The 24,266-nt window shown below is 34.8% G+C and overlaps 3 protein-coding genes across 4 annotated transcripts; 2 read left to right on the plus strand and 1 right to left on the minus strand.

Moving 5' to 3' along the window:
• Positions 1-1,481: 1,481 nt before the first annotated feature.
• Positions 1,482-11,748, plus strand: LOC131162133 (DNA-directed RNA polymerase II subunit RPB1). Of its 2 annotated transcripts, none has more exons than XM_058118318.1 (14): positions 1,482-1,828; positions 2,150-2,413; positions 3,983-4,282; positions 4,423-4,581; positions 4,892-5,053; positions 5,139-5,359; positions 5,438-5,579; positions 5,665-6,000; positions 6,118-6,404; positions 6,504-6,762; positions 6,840-9,961; positions 10,191-10,262; positions 10,968-11,021; positions 11,167-11,748. In XM_058118318.1, the coding sequence occupies exons 1-14, from the start codon at positions 1,745-1,747 to the stop codon at positions 11,270-11,272; spliced, it is 5,568 nt and encodes a 1,855-aa protein (XP_057974301.1). In that variant the 5' UTR covers positions 1,482-1,744; the 3' UTR covers positions 11,273-11,748. The 2 variants fall into 2 exon arrangements, with proteins under 2 accessions (XP_057974301.1, XP_057974302.1); XM_058118319.1 differs by having other exon boundaries at positions 1,499-1,981.
• A 3,021-nt stretch (positions 11,749-14,769) lies between these two features.
• LOC131162135 (uncharacterized protein At1g76070) lies at positions 14,770-15,868 on the plus strand. Its single transcript, XM_058118320.1, has one exon. The coding sequence runs from the start codon at positions 14,902-14,904 to the stop codon at positions 15,724-15,726; it is 825 nt and encodes a 274-aa protein (XP_057974303.1). The 5' UTR covers positions 14,770-14,901; the 3' UTR covers positions 15,727-15,868.
• A 6,760-nt stretch (positions 15,869-22,628) lies between these two features.
• On the minus strand, positions 22,629-23,911 carry LOC131162137 (thioredoxin-like protein CDSP32, chloroplastic). The gene has a single exon (XM_058118322.1). It carries the CDS (start codon positions 23,752-23,754, stop codon positions 22,846-22,848), a length of 909 nt encoding a protein of 302 aa, XP_057974305.1. The 5' UTR covers positions 23,755-23,911; the 3' UTR covers positions 22,629-22,845.
• Between the last annotated feature and the right edge of the window lie 355 nt (positions 23,912-24,266).

Below are 24,266 nucleotides of genomic sequence, written 5' to 3' on the forward strand. Positions count from 1 at the left end.
TGTCAATGTCAGCATAACTTTGATATGTCATGAGTCATGAAAACGTTACATAAATGATTAGAAAAAAAATCTCTTCAATATATGAAATTGTGATTCTTGAGAAAATAGATGGTTCCATGCTCTCTCGAATGCTTTAATATAATACACAACAGATTCTTATTGAATAATTCCATTTAAAACCTTATGATAATACATAGTTAAGATGAGCGTGTGTATAAGAACATTTTGTTTAAACGAGATGTCAAGTGCCAACCAACAAGATCAACTTTGCTTCTAAAGTGATCCAAAAATATTATTTGGGGAGAAAATTCTAAGTTCAATATATTGAGTCTTCTAAAGTGGGGCTCAACTAGAAAAATTAATGTTGCCTATAACTTGTGTTATTATTGAAGAACGGCATACTTAATTATTTATGTTCACCATCCTGAATTATACGTATAACCATAACATTTGGGGATATACCAAGATCGACAACTAAGTCTGGCCTTAGTCTCATTATATTAGATTTAAGAAATTTCAATTATTAGAAGACAAATGACTTTTCTTGCCTTTTATAATTACGAGCTTAAAATAATTATAATCTTTATCTCTATTTTGAAGAGTCATTTTCAAGTTAAAGAATATTTTGGAGTCTTCATGAGTCCATTTTATTCTAATGAGAGGGAAAAAAGTGAAAACATATTCTACGAGGTTTATGGATAATAATCTTATTCCATTTTGAAAACAATCTCAATCTTAAAAAATTTAAATTTGTTTTTTAAATCTGATACGCCCAAAATAATCTAACCAATGAGGACAGGTCAACACTTGTTTCGCACCTTATCTGGGTTAGACATTTTGACGAATGATCAGCTCAAACTTAATAAAGAGGATAAGAGATCCATGCCAGTGACTTAAATAATTGAGTAATAGGTGCAAACATTTTATGACTAGGGAGCGATTCACGCCTCCGCGCAATAAATACAAACCAACATACGGTTAACTCGAGCCCCTATAAGAAGGGATCTGAAGACAAGACCAAAGTAAGTCACTCAATACTATTCTATTGTTGCGTTCAACCTCTCTAAAAGCATTTCTCTTACTTAGGCATCAGAGTGATCCCTCGAAGTACACCCCGAGTCTTACAAGTTTTTCTTTTCTTTCCCTTTCAGGTCAACAGAAGTTGAAGGAATATCCCTGTAATTTTTACCCTGCAACAAAATCAAATTAATTAAAAATTTGAAAACAATCAAACCAAAACTAACCCATATATATATACACTTTAAAGTCAATCAATCAATTCAATTTGAATCAAATAAAGAAATCATAAGCTTATAAGCTCTCACGAAGAATGGAGACGTCGCGATAACTGTATCCAAACACCGCCAAGGGCATATTCGGCAGTAAAGTGTTCTCCGGGTGCAATGCGCACCGGGCGTATTATAGTAGAACCTACAGGAAGACCTGATCGTCCACTCTATAAAACCCCACTCTTGCCCCCGTTTTGTGTTTTGCAGCTCTTGCGGTCTCCACCCTGCCCCCTCTCTCAGGGAAGCGAACTTCTCCAGTGCGCGAGCGGGGAAGCAACCGCCAAATCTCAAACTTTATGAATGGCGACGGCTAATTCGAAAATCTCAAAAGCGTAAAATCAAATAAAAGACGCAATTCGCAGAGTCTGATTGCGATATAAGGAAAACCCTTCTTGGTTGAACAGGTTCGAAACCCTAATTTTCGCCTGGTCTGATACCTCAATCGATCAGTAACCATGGACATGCGATTTCCTTACTCTCCGGCGGAGGTCGCCAAAGTTCGTATGGTGCAGTTCGGTATACTCAGCCCCGACGAGATTGTAATCTTCACAACTCATCCCACACTCCCTCCATCTCTCTTTTATTTTTCTTTTTTCTTTTTAAATCTCTGTGTATGGTTGGTGAGAAATTGTATGAAAAGAAAATGACTGGGAACTGGAAATCTTACAGCTGCAATTCAGCCCTAGCTCGGTGTATGGTTCAAATTTATCGTTTTTGTTTTTTCATGTGATTTGCCCGCCATGAGACAGATGGTAGTATAGGGGTTCAAATTCAAGTTCGATTTACTTTACGTTATCGAGATTGATTCACTTTAAATTACTCATTTGCGTTCCCTTTTATTATTCACATGTGTTTTGCAGAGGCAAATGTCGGTGGTGCAGATCGAGCACAGCGAAACAACGGAGCGAGGGAAGCCAAAGCCAGCAGGGCTGAGTGACCCTCGGCTTGGTACCATCGATAGGAAGACGAAATGCGAAACTTGCATGGCTAACATGGCCGAGTGCCCTGGTCATTTTGGGCACCTTGAACTAGCCAAGCCGATGTTTCATATTGGATTTATGAAAACTGTTCTGAGCATTATGCGTTGTGTTTGCTTCAATTGCTCCAAGATCCTCGCAGATGAGGTACGCTTTCCACTTTTATTTGCTAGGGCATTTCCTGCTGAAATGTGATATATAATCACTGTGCAAATGCTACCTTTAGCTTTTGGTGTATTGGGATGTATTCAGCATTAGCAAGTACGGCATTAAATGCTTTTAGGTTTTTATTGGGCATATAATAAAACATTGTTTGGCTACTAAGGCTTCTCATCCTAAACTGGAAAAATTGATATATGATGAGATTAGGAACCTTAGCCATGTTTGAAAACAGCATTTCTTACTTTCGTTTTCCAAATTTAAATTTAGCTCACAAATTTTCATTTGTAGTGAGTTACAAGGCATTATGTACTTTATTATGCTATAAGATGTGTTAGTAATTAGTATTTCAGGACGAGACTCCTCCCTGCAAGAAGCAGAAAGAACAGTCATAACCCGTAAACCCTATAAATCTATTACTGTGTGTTAGAAATGTTATTTTTCAGTTAGAGAGCTACAATGATCTGGCCTGTTGAGCTCATTAACAAGGATAGTATCACGTACATAGAACTATTTTTTGCAACAGAAACAAAGAAAAAAGTCTTTGACAATCAAGTGCTTCCTAGAGTGCCATTGATCAACTTTATTTTTTGTTTCTATTGCACTTAAATGAAAGTGGTTTACTCAAATTTCTTAGCTGGCTCATATTTGTATCTTCGTTTCAGCAACCTCATTTGGCTGCAATTCTTACATTTTATAATGACCCATTTTCAGATTTTCATAGTTGTCCTATTTTTTAATGTTCCTTCTTCTTTGTAATGCCATTATTGTTTTTGTCATATTCTTTGTCTCATATACATGTCTTGATTCTTGGCTGTTGAATGATTGTTATTATTATGATTATTGTTGTTGTTGTTGATCTTTTCTTCTTCTTCTTTAATTTGCCAATGAGGCAATATCAAGCTCCATATAAGTAGATGCAACATTTACACACACACAGAGCTTGGCTCACATTGCCTTTGCTACTGTACTCCATTTTCAGCTCCAGAGTTCAGATAATGTATTGTACGTGCCATTTTCAGTATTGCAAAAATATTGATTGTCTTTCTTTTCCTTAGAAGTTTGTGCACTTGAGCACTTGTGCGCATGTAAAACTTAAAACCTTTATGGTTGAAGTGGGCAATATTTATGCAATATTTGTTATTTAAGGCAATTTGACAATTTGACTTTTTGGATGGCGATGGTTTCTTCTACAGTTCTATCGACTACCGAAGTAACTAACAATGGAAAGCTGAATTAGATTTATTTTTCTTCCACGATGGCCAATCTCTCTTTGCCTGTCAATTTGCTCTTTTTTACCTTGGTGCTTATACTTGCTTTGATTTGCTCTGGGACTCTTTCCATTTTCTTAATTCTGTTTGTACTTCTCAAACTTGTGTTTTTACTTTGCTGGTTAGGCTTGTTAAGATATGGAATACCTTTGTAGAAGTAGTAGCTGTAAAAATGCCTACGTCTGCATGCTGTCTCATATGCCTGGACTCTGTTTGTTTTACCCTTTGTTGTTACTGGATCATGATGTGGTATGTTACATTTGTTATTTGGTTGCAACTTTTGTAGGAGGAACATAAATTCAAGCAAGCTCAGAAAATCAGGAATCCGAAAAATAGACTTAAGAAGATTTTGGATGCATGTAAGAACAAAACTAAATGTGATGGTGGTGATGAAATTGAGTCTCAAGGTCAGGATACTGAAGAACCAATTAAGAAAAGCCGAGGGGGTTGTGGTGCTCAGCAGCCAAAGATCACAATTGATGGTATGAAAATGGTTGCTGAATACAAAATTCAGAGGAAGAAAAATGATGACCCAGAGCAGCTTCCTGAGCCTGTTGAGAGAAAACAACAGCTTTCTGCAGAAAGGGTAAATTGTTCACAAAGCATCATTGTTTTTTCTTCTCTAATTCAAATTCCTTCTCTCCCCCTTCATCCCTGTTCTTTTCTACTTTCTAATGTTTTCTGGGCGAATCCATCCATGATAATATTTGTGTACTTTTTGTTCAGGTTCTAAATGTCCTGAAGAGGATTAGTGATGAAGACTGCCTTTTACTTGGTTTAAATCCTAAATATGCCCGTCCTGATTGGATGATTTTGCAAGTTCTTCCGATACCTCCACCTCCAGTGAGACCTTCTGTGATGATGGACACATCATCGAGGAGTGAGGCAAGCCTTTTTTGCTTTATTAAAGTGATTTTGCAAGTAACAAAAAAATTATTTTATGGTTTCTGCTTCGAAAATCTAAGAGTTGTACCTTTTTTTATTTGCGGCATATAATTCCAATCTGTGGGAGTGCTAGTAAAATGACATGTTAGTATTTGTGGCGATGGTATCTGTATATAAAAAACATTTGTGTTGGTGTTAATATTTGTAGTCATGCTGCGCCTATAAAAAATATTTGCTCTGTTGTCAGTTTTTCTTGCAGTTGTAAAGTTGAACTCTAATATCTTGTTTTTGCATGTTTCTTCTTAACCAGGATGATTTAACTCATCAGTTGGCGATGATTATTAGGCAGAATGAGAATCTGAGGAAACAGGAGAGAAATGGGTCCGCTGCACATATAATCTCAGAATTCGCTCAGTTACTGCAGTTTCATGTAGCAACATACTTCGATAATGAACTTCCGGGTCAGCCCAGGGTATATTTGCATTTCCACTTGCTTCCATGTACTTCTTGAAGTACTATTATTGGTATTAATTGTAGTTCCTGTTTTGCCTCTCCAGGCTACACAGAGATCAGGCCGGCCAATCAAATCAATATGCAGTAGGCTTAAGGCTAAGGAGGGTCGCATAAGAGGTAACTTGATGGGTAAACGTGTTGATTTTTCGGCACGTACAGTTATAACTCCTGATCCAACAATTAACATTGATGAATTGGGAGTACCGTGGAGTATTGCTCTGAACTTAACATATCCCGAAACTGTGACGCCTTATAACATTGAAAGGTTTGAGTCTTTAGATGAACTCACTTTATTTGTTTTTGGTGCCTATTTGTGGCATTTTTAATACGTCTCACGATTCAGGCTGAAGGAACTTGTTGAATATGGACCTCATCCACCTCCTGGTAAAACTGGTGCCAAGTACATCATAAGGGAGGATGGACAGAGGCTTGATCTTCGTTATTTGAAGAAAAGTAGTGATCATCATCTGGAGCTTGGATACAAGGCAAACCATCCTCTTTTTGTTATGCTGGTTATTGATTATGTATATTTTTTGAATGAGCTTTGAACATGCTCCATCTTGTTTGCAGGTGGAGCGGCACTTGAATGATGGAGATTTTGTTCTATTTAATAGACAACCTAGCTTGCATAAGATGTCCATTATGGGGCATAGAATCAAGATCATGCCTTATTCCACCTTCCGATTAAATTTATCTGTTACTTCCCCTTATAATGCGGATTTTGATGGAGATGAAATGAATATGCATGTTCCTCAATCTTTTGAGACCAGAGCTGAAGTTCTGGAGCTGATGATGGTACCTAAATGTATCGTGTCACCCCAGTCAAACCGACCTGTTATGGGCATTGTGCAGGATACACTTTTAGGATGTCGCAAGATCACAAAGAGAGATACCTTCATTGAGAAGGTAATGTTGGTTATTATTTATTTAACTTTTAAATTTTTAATTTTTTTTTTACGGCTGCTTATTTATATGCCATTCCATGCAAGTGTTTTGATCTTAATTGATTCTTTGGTTTTGCAGGATGTTTTTATGAACATTTTGATGTGGTGGGAAGATTTTGATGGAAAGATACCTGCTCCAGCAATTTTGAAGCCTAGGCCACTTTGGACTGGAAAACAAGTGTTCAATCTTATAATTCCAAAGCAGATAAATCTCATGAGAACGTCAGCATGGCACTCAGAAGCTGAAACTGGATTTGTAACTCCTGGTGATACTCAAGTTCGAATAGAAAGGGGGGAGCTCCTTTGTGGCACTCTTTGCAAGAAAACCCTGGGAACGTCAACAGGAAGTCTTATACATGTCATATGGTATGATTTTCAAAATATATAAGGTGTTTATGGATTAGTTCTGTATATTTTTCTATTTTATAACTGATGCATTATCACCTCTCATGCTCATATGTTCAGGGAGGAAGTTGGTCCAGATGCTGCTCGCAAATTCTTGGGACATACCCAGTGGCTTGTTAACTATTGGCTTTTGCAGAATGCGTTTAGCATTGGTATTGGGGACACAATTGCTGACGCAGCAACTATGGAAAAAATTAATGAAACAATTTCTAGAGCCAAGAATGAAGTAAAAGAACTTATTAGGGCTGCCCAAGAAAAGCAGCTAGAAGCTGAGCCAGGGCGGACCATGATGGAGTCATTTGAGAATCGAGTGAACCAGGTGCAGGATCTGTATGAAATGTTTTTCTCAATGGCCTTTTTTACTTTTGTTTTCTTAAATCATGCTTTTCCTGTCAGGTCTTGAACAAAGCCCGTGATGATGCTGGAAGTAGTGCCCAAAAGAGCTTATCAGAGAGTAACAATCTAAAGGCGATGGTTACAGCGGGGTCAAAAGGAAGTTTTATCAACATATCACAAATGACTGCTTGTGTGGGGCAGCAGAATGTTGAAGGTAAGCGAATCCCATATGGCTTCATAGATCGGACGCTTCCCCATTTTACAAAAGATGATTATGGACCTGAAAGTCGTGGTTTTGTGGAGAACTCTTATCTGCGAGGATTGACTCCTCAAGAATTCTTTTTTCATGCCATGGGTGGTAGGGAAGGTCTGATTGATACTGCTGTCAAAACTTCTGAGACTGGATACATCCAGAGGCGGCTTGTGAAGGCTATGGAGGACATTATGGTCAAATATGATGGTACTGTTAGAAACTCTCTAGGGGATGTTATCCAGTTCCTGTACGGGGAAGATGGTATGGATTCTGTTTGGATTGAATCACAAAAGCTGGATTCCCTTAAAATGAAGAAATCTGAGTTTGATCAGGTTTTCAGATATGAGATTGATGATGAAAATTGGAATCCAAGTTATATGTTGCCAGAACATGTTGAGGATCTAAAAACCATTCGGGAGTTCCGGAATGTGTTTGATGCTGAGGTTCAGAAACTTGAAGCAGATCGATTCCAGCTTGGGACAGAGATTGCTACCACTGGTGATAACTCTTGGCCTATGCCTGTGAATCTTAAGAGGCTTATCTGGAATGCACAAAAGACTTTTAAGGTTGACTTAAGAAGACCGTCTGATATGCATCCTATGGAAATTGTGGAAGCAGTTGATAAGCTTCAGGAGAGGCTGAAGGTTGTACCTGGTGATGATTTAATGAGTATGGAAGCTCAGAAAAATGCCACCCTCTTCTTCAACATTTTGCTTCGCAGCACACTTGCTAGTAAGAGGGTGCTGAAAGAATACAGGCTTACTCGAGAAGCATTTGAATGGGTTATTGGTGAGATTGAATCACGCTTCTTACAGTCACTTGTAGCACCAGGGGAAATGATTGGTTGTGTTGCAGCTCAATCCATTGGTGAGCCTGCAACTCAGATGACTCTGAACACCTTCCACTATGCTGGTGTCAGTGCCAAGAATGTGACTCTTGGTGTTCCTAGGTTGAGGGAAATCATAAATGTAGCAAAGAAAATCAAAACTCCATCACTTTCTGTTTACTTGAAGCCTGAAGTCAGCAAGACAAAGGAAAAGGCTAAGAATGTCCAATGTGCTTTAGAATATACTACTCTTCGCAGTGTAACACAAGCTACTGAAGTATGGTATGACCCTGATCCCATGAGCACTATTATAGAGGAGGATGTTGACTTTGTCAAGTCCTACTATGAAATGCCAGATGAAGAAGTTGCCCCAGAGAAAATTTCTCCCTGGTTACTCCGTATAGAGTTAAATCGGGAGATGATGGTTGATAAGAAGTTGAGCATGGCTGACATTGCTGAGAAGATCAATCTGGAGTTTGATGATGATTTAACCTGCATATTTAATGATGACAATGCTGAAAAATTGATTCTACGTATCCGGATTATGAATGATGAGGGTCCTAAGGGGGAATTGCAGGATGAATCAGCAGAAGATGATGTTTTCCTTAAGAAGATTGAGAGTAACATGCTCACAGAAATGGCTCTTCGAGGCATTCCTGATATTAACAAAGTGTTTATTAAATCTGGCAAAGTAAACAAGTTTGAGGAGAATGAAGGATTTAAGCCTGAGGTGGAGTGGATGCTTGACACTGAAGGTGTCAATCTTTTAGCTGTCATGTGCCATGAAGATGTTGATGCGAGGAGGACAACTAGTAATCATTTGATTGAAGTAATTGAAGTTCTTGGAATTGAAGCAGTCCGTCGGTCCCTGCTGGACGAGTTGCGTGTTGTCATCTCTTTTGACGGATCTTATGTGAATTACAGACACCTGGCGATATTGTGTGACACTATGACTTATCGTGGTCACCTGATGGCCATAACTCGTCATGGTATAAACCGGAATGATACTGGTCCAATGATGAGATGCTCATTTGAGGAGACAGTGGACATTCTTCTGGATGCTGCTGTGTTTGCTGAAACAGATCATCTGAGGGGTGTTACTGAAAACATTATGTTAGGTCAGCTTGCTCCAATTGGCACAGGAGATTGTGCTCTTTATCTTAATGATCAGATGCTGGAACATGCCATTGATGTTCAGCTGCCTAGTTATATGGAGGGCCTGGATTTTGGCATGACTCCTTCCCGCTCTCCAATCACTGGTACCCCATATCATGATGGCATGATGTCACCAAATTACTTGCTGAGCCCAAATCTGCGTTTGTCACCTGTTACAGATGCACAATTTTCTCCATATGTTGGTGGCATGGCATTCTCTCCTACATCATCCCCTGGATACAGTCCCTCATCTCCAGGATACAGCCCATCATCTCCTGGATACAGTCCTACTTCCCCAGGTTACAGCCCCACCTCACCTGGATATAGCCCCACCTCACCCGGTTACAGTCCCACTTCCCCCACTTACAGTCCTAGCTCTCCTGGATATAGTCCAACAAGTCCTGCATATTCTCCAACCAGTCCATCTTACTCCCCCACCTCTCCCAGTTACAGCCCCACCTCTCCCAGTTACAGCCCCACCTCTCCAAGTTACAGCCCTACATCTCCTAGTTATAGTCCTACATCTCCAAGTTACAGCCCCACTTCTCCAAGTTACAGCCCCACCTCTCCTGCCTACAGCCCAACCTCTCCCGCTTACAGCCCCACGTCTCCTGCATACAGTCCCACTTCACCATCTTATAGTCCAACCTCTCCTTCCTATAGCCCTACTTCTCCTTCTTACAGCCCAACCTCACCTTCTTACAGCCCAACCTCACCTTCATACAGCCCTACCTCTCCATCGTACAGCCCTACCTCTCCCGCCTATAGCCCTACTTCTCCTGGTTACAGTCCAACATCCCCGAGCTATAGTCCAACCTCTCCAAGCTACAGCCCTACATCTCCTAGTTACAATCCTTCAGCTAAATATAGCCCATCCTTGGCGTATTCACCCAGCAGTCCCAGACTGTCACCATCCAGTCCATATAGTCCAACATCACCAAATTACAGGTGAGTGAAAACATATTGCTGTGTTAGCTGTTGAGATTCTCTTTCATTATTGGTCAAGCTAAGTCAGTTTGATGTGGAATCAAATGGCCACTAGTTAACAGTCATTGATTGTTCTGTTTCTAGGGTTTTAAGCAGGCTCATTTACTTGACGTCATTGTTGATTTTGTTTTTCATCCAATTCTGCAGTGTTTAAATTTTGTGTTTTATGTTTTGTTTATTTTGGTTGCAGCCCAACGTCACCGTCATATTCACCAACATCTCCCTCATACTCTCCTTCAAGCCCAACATACAGCCCCAGCAGGTAGCATGTTTCTCTGATAATTTCTTACTTATAAACCTTTTATTTCATTTATTTTATTTGCATGATGCACTTTTTTAATTTTTGATTTTATTTTAAATTTATTTGGATCCTTTGTATCATGAGAGCCTCCGGTAATTTTCATACCAAACTGGTTAGCACTCAACCAATATTTCATGCTCTAAGGGAACAAACCATGGATTTTAGATGTAAATGTGGTCATATTTTTCTAAAATGAACCTCTTCATTTGATGTTTCTGAAGTTTTATAAGTATCCGAATTTTGCACAAAATCCGTGTTCTGAGCAGTCTAGCTTAGATCAACTTATGTTTGGTATTTGTGTAGTAGTCAAGTGGCTTTCCTTATTTACATTCAATGACGTTATTTTCACATGGTTCCTGGAATTTTATGAACAGCGTTGAAGCAGGTGAACAGATAAATGATACTGAACTTAGGTTTGTTTTATATATATATATATATATATTGCTTTAAAAATCATGCTTTTTATATTGAAAGCAGAAGATGGTTTGTTCTGGATTGAGGGTGAAATTTTCTGTTTTGAGAACATTTATTTATATGGTATCATTTGCGTTACCAAAGCAACTTGACTAGTTAATGTATTTATTGCAGCGAGTATACATCTTTCTTAAGTGTATTGATGAGATTGAATAATCTTGTATTGCTTTACTGTCCTATTCTTTTTTGCAGCCCCTACAATTCTGGCGTAAGCCCGAACTACAGCCCAAGTTCACCACAATACAGGTGGGTGTGACATCATATTAAATCATTTCTGACTGACAATTGTAAACAAGCTAACGGAAAATGTCATGATACATAAATCCAACGTGCACCTATTTGATTTTAAAATTTTGATTTGTGCCTTCTGTTTTTTCCCCCATCCAAACAGTCCTAGTGCAGGGTACTCGCCAAGTGCACCAGGATACTCGCCCTCATCCACCAGCCAGTACACACCACAGATGAGCAACAAAGATGATGACGAGAGCAGTCGGTAGATATATTCTTAATTTAAGCTTGAAAGCTGCTTGTTTGGGCCATTTGCTGAACAACACCTTAAGTGGGAGATGGAGATTCCCAATTTCCCCCACAGGATTTCTTTTCTGCACGAGCCTGTACTTGCTAGCGGCCGCCTGCCTCTGCTGGGTGATTTCAGTAAGATTATTATATAGCTTTAATCAGTATCGTCCTGGTTGCAAGCGGTGGTGCAGATTGGGATGAGAGCTTGAGCCTTTCAATGTTGAATGCTGAAAATACCTCTCCCCTCATTTTCATGCTTATTGACATTGTCTCTCGGAGGGCAATGACCAAGTTTGGTCAAATAGACAATTGTCACGGGTTCTTCTCAAATAGACAATTGTCACGGGTTCTTCTATGGCTGCAGGCGGTTCTGTTGTAAAAGTAGTACAATACTAATCTAGTTGTGTGTGAATTTCTTCATTTTTCCTTAATATAATAAAGCTTTTAGTGTCTACTATCGACTATTGTGCAAATTCTCCATTTTTATATTACAATATTGGGTTTGGGAGCAGCATATTGTTCAAGCCCTAGATGTGGCATTATAAAGCATATTTATAGTTGAATATAATTTGTTTGTATTTTGCCTGCTGAAATTTCAATCTAATGCTTGAATCCAATGGTCCCAAATGCATCCAATGTTCCTTTTTCGTTTTTCAATTCTATGGTGGGTGGATAGGGGCCTCACAAGCCTTTAAGTTCCATAGGTGAGGTTAGTTATATGGGATTTTTTTTGCAATTTATCCGACAAAATATTTTTATTTATTAGATTAAGGGCTATTAAATATTTTTTTATTATAAGTTATTTAAGTTTATTTTATTTTTATGTTAAAAATAATAATCAACTCGCTCTTCCTTATAATAATAATCATTTAAGTCTCATTTTCTTCATCTTATTTTCAATCAATGCAATACCTTAATTATTACGTAGATAGTCATTTCTTTATTTTTTATATTTTTTTCATAGGAGAAAAAGTTTAGCTGGCGGATTATCTTTATATAATCACTAACTATATTTTTTATATTTAAAAAAATATAATTAAAATGAATTTTTTCTACATATATTTATATTTTGTCTAATTTTTAATATTCGTTTCACAATCAAATGTGCGAAGAGGATGGATTGAGTTCTAGTGTACTCAAAAATAAAAGAAAGACCAAAAAAGAAAAAATGAACATGATACAAATATCATCAATTTGGAAATATTAGAACGTATATAACTACCCATTTATATATATGATTGGGAATTGAATGTTGATTTGAATTTTGCATCTGTGTGGTGCGTGCAATGTGAACCCAAGGACATTATACGTCGGCTCACCCTTCCTTAATTATTAATTATAAACCCAGTCAATTTGGGCACCCTGCCAGTCACTATCCATGCAGTAATGCATATGCACTGGAATACAATACCAGCCCCCCTTTTTTTCTATTATTTGTACTGAATTTAATTATCTCTTCTTATTTTTTTTCTTCACCATTACTAGCTATGAATTTAACCATCTTTTATTTTTCCAGCAACTAGAATTCATTTAAATATTTCAAATTGATCATCGAATAATGATTTTTAATTTTTTTAAAAATAAAAAATAAAAAATGAAGTAAAGGCTCAAGTTTGACCGCATCCTCTCAAAATTTAGGGTGGTACACAAAAAAAATAAAAATAAAATAAAAGGAGAATGCAGAAGTTATTAAAAATGCTTAGCCAAAAAAAAAAAATTCTCTATCCCAAATTGCTTATGAAAATGGTGGTGTGAGTAAAAAAAATCGAAGATTAGTAATTTATGATAAAACATATGTGTCGTCAACTGTCCTATCTGAATGAATGAGAGAACAAACATAAAATTTTAAGTCAATCATGTAGATAGTATGTAAAGGATATTTGTTTTAATGGAATCTTTTCTGAAAAATAAATTATTTATTTATAATTAAATACGCGTGCTTTAGGGGATATTCGGCGATCATGTTCTTCTTGAAATTGAAAAATATTTTAAAAAGGAAAAAATGTGAAAGAATTCATTTTTTTTTCATATTTAGTTACCATAAAAAGAAGAAAATTTTAAAAAATAAATTAATCAAATTAGTGTTTTAAAAAATAAATTTTAGATCTTAAATTTGAATTAAAAAAATTAAATAAAACTTAATAGAATTTTATATTACCTTTTCTAAATTTGACCTAAAAATTAATTCTTGCTATCATAATCATTTTCCAAAGACTTGATAAATCTCTCAAAACCCAAAAAGAAGAAGAACAAAATATGACCCTTTTATATTCCTTTTTTTTTTTAAATAAAAAAAAGAACATCCAATAATGGCAACATCATTACAGAATCCAATTTTATTTATTGAGTGCATACATCCTATTAATGACAAACTAATTAATTAATTATAGTAATTTTAATTATTGCTTTAGTTTTAAAAGACAATATTTTAGAGTTAGTTTAGTCATGAAAAACCCCTTTCATTTTATTAGTTTTAGTATTTTTAAAGAATTATAAAATTTTTAGCTTATTTTTTAATTTTTTAAGATTTAAAAAATGTAAAAAATAGATAATTTATTTAAATGTGTAAAATAATTTTTTATTTATAGATTTTGAAATAACAACAAAAAAGATAACTTGTCTTCTGATTTTTTTTTTTTAAATTTACATCAGGTAATATTTGAAGTCACGAGTTTTGAGTTTTAAATTGAATTTGTATGAATTTAAAATAAATCTTACACACAATACACATAAATTAAAGTTTAAAATCTAAATTATATACTCCCACACTTTAAGTAAGAATTAAAAAACTAAAAAAATAAGGAAAGGTTTTTTTTTTTCCTAATTTTGTATATAAATAAAAAAATAAAAAAATAAGATGATATTTTTGTAATTATTTAAAAAACAAAAATAAAAAATAAATTTTTTTCTAGAAACAAATATTGTTAGCTTCGCTTATTATTGTTGGTCATTTAGTTCATATAAATATCATAAAAATAAAAAATTAACTAACTTCTTAATAATTTTTTAAAAATTAAAATTAAAATATAAATTATTTGACAAATAGCTTATCTATTTTTTTTTTTTAAAAGTAAACCGAATTTATTATGTGTCCAATATTTAAAAAAGCTTCTTTTTAATGCATGATAAATAAAAATAAGGTTATGTCCAATCAAAAATTGCCAGATAAGAAATTTTATTTTAAATAGTTTAGAGTAATCAGTTTGACGAAGTTCAAAATACTTCTTCCTCGTGGTTCACACATGATATAATAATTTCTTTTTCATTTTATTGAACAAATTATTTTAAAATGAACTGCCATTTCAACTGACAAATCTACGCCGTCCAAATGTATTAGAATTGCGGATCATTAAAATATATATAATTTAAGAAATATCTGTATTTAAATTATTTTAATTAAATTCTGGCGGGTAACAAAGGTGGCCTACCTTAGTCTTATCACTTTCTTTGACCAAAACAAAACCTCTCCCTCTCTCTCTCTCTCATGGGCAAGGTCAATTTCAAAAATCTAGTACTCTAAACCCCATATATATACAGAGAGGCAGAGAGAGGGAGACAGAGATCGAGGAAGAAGAAGTTCAATAATTCTGTGAAGCTTGTGGCGTTAATGGGGAATTCGCCGATGGAGAAATCGACAGTCGGCAAATCGAAGAACGCCATCATGAGATTTTTACCCAAGGTGGCCACGGCGGTTACGTTTCAAAACCCGCCGTTCAGCCCCGGCAGAAACTCCACCACCGGTAGGATCAGATCGTCTGACATTAACGCAAACAGGTTGCGGACAACCACTTGCAGAGGATTCTCCGGCCCCATCATATCCATAATTCCGGTCGAGGCTCGCCGGGAGACGTCCAAGAACGGCAGCTTCGATTCTCAGGAACCCACTTCGCCCAAAGTTTCCTGCATCGGCCAGATCAAGCACAAGCACAAGAAAAAGAAGAACAAGAAGAGCATCACCGACGGCAAATCCAAAAACCAAGTTTCGCAATTGCAATCGGAGCCCAAGCCCCAAATGGAGATGAAGAAGGAGTTATCGACGATTCGGAGAATCTTCAGCGCGAGGCCGGCGAGAAAGTCCGACCCGTCCGGGGACGTTCCTAATCAGGGGAGGCGGCTTTCGGACGCGGCGCAGGCGCCTTCTCTGCATCAGACGAAGCGGTTCTCGAGCGGCCGCGACGCGTTAGCGGGGTTCGATTGGAGGGCGCAGATTGCACCGGCGGAGTCGCGGGAACGCCGGGAATACTATTCCTACGAAGACAGGGGAGAGAGTGAAGAAGAAGACGAGGAGGCGATTATCCCTTTCTCTGCGCCCATGGTGCTTGGCGGAGAAGTGGCTTCGGAACGAAGAAAAGAAATCAATTTGTGGAAGAGAAGAACCATGGCTCCACCTGAACCTCTGCAATTACGCACCACTAATTCCTTTTCAAATTAATAGCAGTTCTTAGATTTTCTTTTTCTCTTTTAAAAAAATTGTGCTTCAAATGGGATTTGGGATTTGGGATTTTGAATCTGTGTGTATGTGAATTACTTTTTGTATAATTTTATACTGAAACTCATTCAAATTCATACAAAAACACAGATTCAAGGTATGAAGCATGAACTCTTAACAATTTCTCAGAAGTTCAGAGTTTGAATCTTAAAATTTGTATAAATTTGAAAAAATAATGGTATAAACTATAAAATTACGTTAAATTTTATTTAAATCTGTAAATGTTCGACTTCTAAACTCAAATTTACATGAGCCGGGGTGGCTGTGTGTACTTAATTGGGTGTTCTTCGATATTATTAATTAACCAGTTTTTTTTTTTTTTTGCCCCTTTCGCAATTTTGATCTAACAAATAATAATAGCAATAGTTTTAAGAAGAAATTTGGACTTCGATCCCACAAGTTGATAATCGTGAAGTTTCCTTCCTCCCTGAAGCTGTTACGTCCAATTTTGCATCAGCTGTCATGGTTGAAACTTCAAAGTAATAAATTAAGAAATTGTCAACCTACAATTAATTCATGTCTCTGTTGCAGTTTATCCAGATTTTCCTATAGTTCTATTTATAAAATAAAAAATAAAATTCTGTGCTAATAATTTTAATAGATAATATAGAGAGGTGGCTTGATTTTTTCAACAATTGATTAATTTTCACACAAGCAAGTTCTACCATTACATGATATACATATGAATTGGCTTGCATCCTTTTTAATTTACTAAATATTTTTTTGTTTGATCGTTTCAATAAAATATTCACAGAGATAACTTGCTGTTTTCAACAATTGCTTAATTTTCTTTCAAGTAACTTGTCATTATTAATTCATTTTTATTTTCCTCTCTCCTTTTGGTCCTATTGAAGGAGATGATCAATATATACACACACACACACACACATATCTATCCTAAATATTTATTAATATTTGTTTCATTTGACTTTTTGAAAATCACTTCTAATATTATTAAACATTATAGCTCAAGAAAAATAGTTAACTAAGAAAATGGACATTTAGGATTATATTAAGTGAGAAATATTTAAGAAAATAAATACAATGATCTTATTATTTTCTAAATTGATTGTTTAAGGGCATACGGTTTTAAATTAGGAAAAGATCAAATTTCCTTTTCAATCGGCCTAAATAACATGACAGCCAAAGTTATGACTCTTCAATTAATTGATAAAATTATTTCAATAAATTTAATAATGAAAAGATCTTTTCATGTTAAAAGGTAATATATTATAAAACAAATTTTATTATTTTAAATTAAATTTATTTTAATATTAAAAAATAATTATATTTCGCACGCTACACAGTGACGAGCGTATTAATTTGATTGCTTTATTCCTTATATGCTAAACTTGAAAGGAAATCTTGGTATATTCACGAGGATCTCATTAAAAAGAAAATATTAGGTGCTAATCGGGCGCCACGTCGTCTCGATTAATACCATGTAAACAAGAAATAGAATTACTTAATATTTTTCAAATTGAAGAGGACAAATACGGGCAACTATGATAAATGAGGTTAACCAATAGTTTATTTTTAGTGTCTTTATTTATTTTTATTTTTATTTTATTTCTTAGTTAATAATACATGGGGTGATATTAATAATTGATATCATACTTTTCTACTTGAAAAATAAATTCTCTTATTTTTGATAGTTAATTAAAGTAACACAAAAAATGGAGGGAAAAAAAGAGATCATTATAATTAAGCATTTAGCATATGTTCTCTTAAATACTTTCCATGTAATAACACAATATTAATGCCATTAAATAATAATTAATGGCTTTAAACAATATTTTTTACTTATTAGGCAGCAAAAATTTAATATACAAAATATGTCGATGTTATGTATCGATACAAAATAAAAGAGTTGCTACGAATTTTAAAAAAGCAAAAGAACTAGCCTCCTTTCAACTTCGGTAAAAAGATAAAGATCTTGTCCGAGGTTTTGAAAATTCTAGTAACCTCCTTTAAGGTTTCAAGAATTTCAAGTACCTCTTTGAGATTTGTCAAACAAACACAAACCAACTCTTGTATTTTGCAAAAAATAAGTTTTTTTTTGTGGATAGGTCTGTATCGTTTTATTAAATTTTAGGAAAAGTTAGTGACATTTTTAAAATTTCAAAAAATGTCTCTATCATTTTACCAAATTTTAAAAGAAGTCATTATCTTTTGTCCCATTAAAATAAAAAACTAAAATTTTGAAGTTCGGTGCGACACAAATTTTGACTACTTAGAAGGGAATGTTTAGAAATTAAAGTAATATGTTGTTTTGTGTTTATGAATGTGTTTTGGGTGATGCAAGCTGTATATGAATGAATTTCTTTTTCCAAAAACACAAAAAGGTGGACTGAAAAAAAGAAATGTGTATCAACATTTAGGAACAGAACATGTGTGTAATCATGTTCTAGTCTTCCAGGTGTAGAATACGTGTTGATTAATGCATTTCATGTGCCTACTTTAAAGATATAATAAGACAAAAAAACAAAAAAAATGTTTCTAGATTGTGATGGGTTCGATAACTATGCGGCATAGAGTAGTGAAATAGTGCACGTGGGTGTTCATTACGGACTTACGTGATAAATTATAAGATTATATTTTTTTTATAATTATTTAAAAAGGCACAAATAAATGAAGTTAAAATATTTTATTATTTATTTGTTTACTTATTTATTTCACACAAATGTTGTAAAATTAAAAAAGTATATAATTTTTTGAAAAATTAAAATTAAAAATAAAAGCTATTTGCACAACTGAAGAGACACGTAAAAAACTCTAATCTTATGTTTGGAGACGCCTTAGATTTGGATTTGTATTGAATTTGGATAAAAAACTCTAATCTTATGTTTGGAGACGCCTTAGATTTGTATTAAAATTCGTCAAGATCTATTCAGATCCAAATTTAAGGTCTAAAACAAATACTCCCAAACGCAGCTTAAGGTTACGTTTGGTTTGTAAAATTCATATTCTCAAGAATGGATTAGTTTTAGTACGTTAATTACAATTGATCAAATATTTTATGAGTCTATAATAAGAAATAAATAAGAAATAATTATTCCCAAATTTTATTATGGGAATGTCCATTCCTTTCTTATTACATGTTGAATGAAGTATTCCCCTGATTTCCAAAATTTAAACTATCTTTCATCTTTTTGTAGTCAATAGCTATTCCGCCGAACCAAAAACGAGTAGTAAATAAAAAAATTAAGGAAGACAAAAATGAAGAGTATTACTTGAACTAGTTACAATAATAAAGTAAAATTTAATCCCCACGGGCATGGTGTAGTGGAAAGACATCAGCAAGTAAGAAGGAGCATCGAGGGTTCAATTCAAGTAACTTGTCATTATTAATTTCTTTTTATTTTCCTCTCTCCTTTTGGTCCTATTGAAGGAGATGATCAATACACACACACACACACACACATATCTATCCTAAATACTTATTAATATTTGTTTCATTTGACTTTTTGAAAATCACTTCTAATATTATTAAACATTATACATCATGAAAAATAATTAACTAAGAAAATGAACGTTTAGGATTATATTAAGTGAAAAATATTTATAAAATAAATACAATGATCTCATTATTTTCTAAATTGATTGTTTAAAGGCATACGGTTTTAAATTAGGAAAAGATTGAATTTCCTTTTCAATTGAACTAAATAACATGACAACAAAATTATGACTCTTCAATTAATTGATAAAATTATTTCAATAAATTTAATAATGAAAAGATCTTTTCATGTTAAAAGGTAATATATTATAAAACAAATTTTATTATTTTAAATTAAATTTATTTTTATATTAAAAAATAACTATATTTCGCACGCTACACAATGATGAGCTTATTAATTTGATTGCTTTATTCCTTATATGCTAAACTTGAAAGGAAATCTTGGTATATTCACGAGGATCTCATTACAAAAAAAATATTAGGTACTAATCGGGTGCCACATCATCTCGATTAATACCATGTAAACAAGAAATAGGATTACTTAATATTTTTCAAATTGAAGAGGACAAATACGGGCAACTATGATAAATGATGTTAACCAATAGTTTATTTTTAGTGTCTTTATTTATTTTTATTTTTATTTTTATTTAATAATACATGGGGTGATATTAATAATTGATATCATACTTTTCTACTTGAAAAATAAATTCTCTTATTTTTTATAGTTGATTAAAGTAACACAAAAAATGGAGGGAAAAAAAGAGATAATTATAATTAAGCATTTAAAAGGCACAAATAAATTAGAAGATTATATTTTTTTTATAATTATTTAAAAAGGCACAAATAAATGAAGTTAAAATCTTTTATTATTTATTTATTTACTTATTTATTTCACACAAATGTTGTAAAATTAAAAAAGTAAATAATTTTTTGAAAAATTAAAATGAAAAATAAAAGCTATTTGCACAACTAAAGAGACATGTAAAAAACTCTAATCTTATGTTTGGAGATGCCTTAGATTTGGATTTGTATTGGATTTGGATAAAATATAATATAATATTGTATTAAAATTCGCCAAGATCTATCCAGATCCAAATTTAAGGTCTAAAACAATTACTCCCAAACGCAGCTTAGGGTTACGTTTGGTTGGCAAAATTCATATTCTCAAGAATGGATTAGTTTTAATACGTTAGTTACAATTGATCAAACATTTTATGAGTCTATAATAAGAAATAATTATTCCCACATTTTATTATGGGAATGTCCATTCCTTTCTTATTACATTTCCAAAATTTAAACTATCTTTCATCTTTTCGTAGTCAATAGCTATTCCGCTGAACCAAAAACGAGTAGTAAATAAAAAAATTAAGGAAGACAAAAATGAAGAGTATTACTTGAACTAGTTACAATAATAAAGTAAAATTTAATCCTCACAGGCATGGTGCGGTGGAAAGACATCAGCAAGTAAGAAGGAGTATCGGGAGTTCAATTCTCAGTAGATACACAATTTGTGTCCTGGGTTTAGGATTGACCGAAAGTCCAACTGATGCACAGAAGCCGTGTCTGCGTCTCGACTTTACCCTGATCAGCGAAATTTGGGGGAGGAGGACGCTGATTAGTGGATTTGATGCCGCACCGGGGGGTCCGAAGGGTCCGTCAGTGGCTAGATTTGCCACATCATAAAAAAAAAGTAAAATTTTAAAACCACAAATTGTTACCCCAATTTACTCGAAGCGAAATGATCTTAAATAAAGATTCCGTATTTTCATATTTATTTATTATTATAACGAAAGGATCCGACTATAGTTTAATCAACTATTTTATAGCACTAGACAATAATTTATTGTCACAAATTTTTACGTAAATTACATGACTCATCTCCCAATAAATTAAAAAAAAAAAGATTATATGTGAATTATTCCGTCTTTAAAAAAAATAATTGCAAAAATAGTCCAAACATTACATTGCTAAAAATTTTTATTTTAAAAATAGTTTGATTCTATTTTTGTTCACTTTTTAAATTTATTTTAATTAAAGGATTCTCAATGAGTATGAACAATCATGTGAATTTTTTTGTATTATCAAATTTCAAACACCATATAATTATTCTTCTCTAATTCCATCTCATGGGTGAGGGAAACAAAAATGAGCAAACTAATGCCACCCCTTTTTTGCAAATGGTGGGCCTAGACCTCGGCCCAAAGGCTGCAAAGGCTATGATGTGGGCTGGGCTTAAAATTGTTATCCCACTAGCCCAATATGCTGTGATGCATGAATAATATTTCCCCCTAAATTTATATATAAAAAGAATTTGATAACTTAAAAAAGGTATCAAGTTATATTTGGTAGGAAGATTTCTTCTATTTTACATTTAAAATACATGAGCTAGGGAGAAAATTCAAAGCTTTCCTCCATTTTCCTTATTGTTTTCTATTTTTTTTCACAGTGAAACATAAAAAGTAAAATCTCTTGTTTTCTTCTTTTAATTTTTTTTCCTCAATATTTTTCAAATCTCAAATGGGTCGTACGGATCAACATGAGGAAGTCAAAGATTTGTAGGAAATGTTTAAAATAAGGTTACGTTCGGTTTTGCAGAATGTCTATTCTTAGGAACAGATTAGGTTTAGTAGATTATTTACAATTAGTTATAGAAGAAATTATGTTGTTCGTATTAAATATTTTTTGAATCCATAAAAAGGAATAAATAAGAAATAACTATTCTCAAATTTCACTGTGTGAAACAATTAGAAATATATAAAAAATAACTGTTCTCTTGATTTCCAAAAGTTAAACTATATTTTATTTTATTCGAATAAATAGTTATTTTGTCAAATCAAATGAATGGTAAGATCCTCGCATTTGGTTTGGACAAAAACAATTGTCTTTTTCTATAATAATTGGCATCCCATGAATCCATTTTCTTAGCCATGAATTTAAGATTTTTCTATTTTCCTTCTCTTAAAAGACAATTTTTTGTACAATTTATGAGCATTTAGGTTTATTTATCCTTTTCTTGAAAAAGAGCCTACAAATATTTGGATGTGCCCAAAATTTTCAAATTAAAATCAAAACACATCTTTTATATAGTTTTATATCAGATCACATAATCAAAATAAAAAATTAAGGTCTTTTTGATATCATTGTCAAAATTACAAAAATAAAAATTATAACTAAAACTAAAAACAAAACAATATTTTTTTTGAATGACTAATTACTCTATATTTTTTTAAAAATTATGAATATCTTAATTTTAATTATGTATTAAATTTAGAGATGACCCAATGAAAATTGAACCTCATTGCCTTGGCACAAAAATATGTTACCTAAATAAACCCTAATTTTGCAGAACACTACCAGTGGGATCTGGTTATTGTGTAATCATCACAGATGCTGCAACTATTTTTCATTTCTATTCTCAAAAGCAAACCTTCATTCTTACAATATTCCCCAATCACTAACAGAGTAGACAACAAATTCCTGCATATATAAATCATCCATAGATTTTCCATTATAACTAACCAATCCCATTTCTAATTTCATCTGAGAATTCCAATTTCAATTTCAATTCCAATTCTAATTCCCTTCTATCCATGTCAAATAATTTCTCAGGTAACGCGAACCCCCTGGTATCTGAGAATTTCTCCGATCAGCTCCCCTTTGCCGGACCCCACGTACCTCCCGCGCTCGCCGCCGTCCCTAATGAACAAGAACGTCGGCACCTCCACCACCCCCATCTTCTTCACCACCTCCATGCAGCTCTCGTTCTCGTCGCCGTTCATCCGCGCGAACACCACCGTGTCCGCCATCTGCCGCGACAGCTTCAGCACAGTCGGGTACACCTTCACGCAGGGCCCGCAATGCTTCAGCCCCACGTCCAGCACGATCAGCTTCCCGTCCACCCTGTGCTCCTCGATTAGCTTCTCCATCTCCGCCCCACTGTGCAGCTGCACCACCGCCGAGTGCTGGTCCCCGTAGTAGAGCACGTCGCCGACGAGCTCGTCGGGGCCGATCCCCTCCTCCTCGTGCACCTTCTCCCCACTCTTGTAAAAACTGAAGTGCGGAACCTTATCGATGCTCTCCCGCCGGCAGAGGGCTCTGGTCCCCTCGGACTCGTCGCCCATGACGAGGAGGAAGTCGACGTCGGCGCACGTGCGGCTGAGCTCCACCATGAACGGGTAGATCTTGCGGCTGTGGGGGCTGTGGCTGGCGGCGTACTCGACCACCACGAGCTTGTCCTTCGCCGCCCGCAGGGCTTCGTCAAATTCCTCAACGCTATGGATTTTGTGGACTCGCTCGTCTCTCGGGGTGGCGGGGGAATCGCGAGTGCCGGTGGCGGCGCCGGGGGGGGAGGCGGAGGCTTTAAGGGTGCCGAAGTTGGTTCGGGCGGGGGGTAGGGGTGGTTTGGGTTTGGGGAAGAAGAAGAAGAAGTGGGGAGACGTGGAGGAGGAGGGAGGGTTGAGTTTAATGGGGAGGGTGGTGGAAGGAGATGGGAGGAGATTGGTGATTGCAGCCATTGATGAAGAGGAAGGAGCTGGGAATTGGGAGAGAGGGGAGTGGGATTTGAACAGGGGAGATGGGAAAAAATAACAAAAATATCAGTGTGCTAGAAACAGTGGATCAAGGATTATGTCCACTAGTTTGGTGTGTGGCTCATCCGAATGCAGGCCACTTTTGATTGGATTGTTATCTTCTTTTTCAATTTTATTTGTGAGGATATTTTCCATACCTTTCCAATAGGATAAATTATTTATCAAAAATGACAAAATTCTCCTCAAATTTATCAAAAAGAAAGACACTAACTTCTCATAAAAAAATTGTCTTCTTGTAAAAATATAAAAAAAAGAAGTTTGTATCTCTTTGATAAATTTTAAGGAAGGTTCATGAGATTTTTGAAACCTTAACAAAAGTCAGTTATCTTTTTATTATATTTTAGGTAAGGTTAGTGTCTTTTGCACTAAATATATATATAGGAAACCTATCTTACCATTTTTAAATGTTTAATTGTTAAATATGTGATAGTAATTTT

The sequence above is a fragment of the Malania oleifera genome, chromosome 8 (genome assembly GCF_029873635.1).
Source record: "Malania oleifera isolate guangnan ecotype guangnan chromosome 8, ASM2987363v1, whole genome shotgun sequence".
Taxonomy (NCBI): Eukaryota; Viridiplantae; Streptophyta; class Magnoliopsida; order Santalales; family Ximeniaceae; genus Malania; species Malania oleifera.

Bases quoted from the DNA above. Each gene is read 5' to 3' on its own strand.
- LOC131162135 (XM_058118320.1), top strand. From the start codon at position 14,902: ATGGGGAATTCGCCGATGGAGAAATCGACAGTCGGCAAATCGAAGAAC.
- LOC131162133 (XM_058118318.1), top strand. From the start codon at position 1,745: ATGGACATGCGATTTCCTTACTCTCCGGCGGAGGTCGCCAAAGTTCGT. The intron at 5,580-5,664 runs GCAAACCATCCT...TCTTGTTTGCAG, and splicing joins ATCTGGAGCTTGGATACAAG to GTGGAGCGGCACTTGAATGA. The intron at 9,962-10,190 runs GTGAGTGAAAAC...TTTTGGTTGCAG, and splicing joins CCAACATCACCAAATTACAG to CCCAACGTCACCGTCATATT.
- LOC131162137 (XM_058118322.1), bottom strand. From the start codon at position 23,754: ATGGCTGCAATCACCAATCTCCTCCCATCTCCTTCCACCACCCTCCCC.